Genomic DNA, 1,199 nt, shown 5'->3' on the forward strand with positions numbered 1-1,199 from the left:
ATGCCTTCTGTGCAGAAAAGTAACAATATTTGTATTTAACTTGTTTTAAAAAATAAGAAAGGATGAGTGACTTGCTGAAATTCTTAATCTAGCAAAGAACTTCACGAAGGACACAAATACCTGCAGTACTCATATATTTGGCTGTCTGGATCAGAGCCCAGGTGAATAAGGAAGCAAGTGTCAGATACTGAACCAAGAGAAATCAGTCCTCCTGGTTCTCCATCTGGCTTCAGAAGAAGTGTTTCCATGGTGGAAAATTCTCTATTTAATTTGCATAATTGCATCTTGTATTAACAATTTTTTAAAGTTGCGTTTTGTAGAGCATTTTTTTTACATGCTTGGCACTAAATAAATGTAATTGACATTTGCATCCTTGATGGTTGCTATATCTTTGTCCTTTGGGGGTCCAGCTGAGGACTACCATCCTCAAAACTGTAAAACATAAAACAAATAGTAATGAAACACATTCTAAGTGCTGAAGCAATAATTTTATTATTTAGGTGGTTCATACTTGTCTTAAACCTTCGGGCGAGGAATAGTTGAGAAGTTTGTGACTACAAATTGGAATTAGCAGTATGGAGCTGGAGTAATACAGGAACCTTGGCTGCTTCAGCAAAGTGTTGCACTCTCCCTATTGCACAACCAGGGCAAAGAACAACTGAACAGGGACTCTGCTAGGGACTCTGCTGTAATTCTAAGTGGTGCAGACTCAAGACTATATCTTTGCAATCAATACTACATGACAGTAGAATAAGCACCTTAAACCCACTCAAAATCTCCATTTAGCAAGGACCTGCTGTGATCAGAACACGATCACATTCCGTGATTTCATCAGTAACACCTGTTTCTGGGGGAGCTGAGTGCGTGTCCGGCCTAGGCACCCCGGGTGACGCGAAGGGCTCTCCCCGCCGCAGGGTCCTCCATGGTCCCTCCATGTGCCCGAGGTGCTCCCGCTGGAGCCCGCTGCTCCGCGGCCGCTGCTCCCTGCCCTGCGCGGGCCCTGCTTCTCCTCGGGGACTGACTGCGCAGCTCCTCAGCTCGCCAGCCCTCCAGCTCGTGCTCCAGGCCAGCCTCAGCTCCAGCTCATCCCGCGGCCGGGGCTGAGCCCTCGCCGCTCCGCGACAGCTACAGCAGAACAGCAGGGCCCGAAGGGACGCGGGCCCAGGGACGCCCGCGGGTCAGCGCTACGAGCCGCCGGG

The 1,199-nt window shown here is 48.7% G+C and overlaps 1 protein-coding gene across 1 annotated transcript in view; it reads left to right on the forward strand.

The window, feature by feature from the left end:
• The first annotated feature begins 376 nt into the window (after positions 1–376).
• The window catches only part of MRPL39 (mitochondrial ribosomal protein L39), an 11,275-nt gene continuing 10,452 nt past the window's right edge, over positions 377–1,199 (forward strand). The window contains exon 1 of the mRNA XM_026033677.1: positions 377–434. Within this exon, the coding sequence (XP_025889462.1) occupies positions 377–434 (58 nt within the window). The remainder of the gene's footprint in view (positions 435–1,199) is intronic.

This window comes from Nothoprocta perdicaria, unplaced genomic scaffold (assembly GCF_003342845.1).
Source record: "Nothoprocta perdicaria isolate Ctin4 unplaced genomic scaffold, notPer1 scaffold_130, whole genome shotgun sequence".
NCBI lineage: Eukaryota > Metazoa > Chordata > Aves > Tinamiformes > Tinamidae > Nothoprocta > Nothoprocta perdicaria.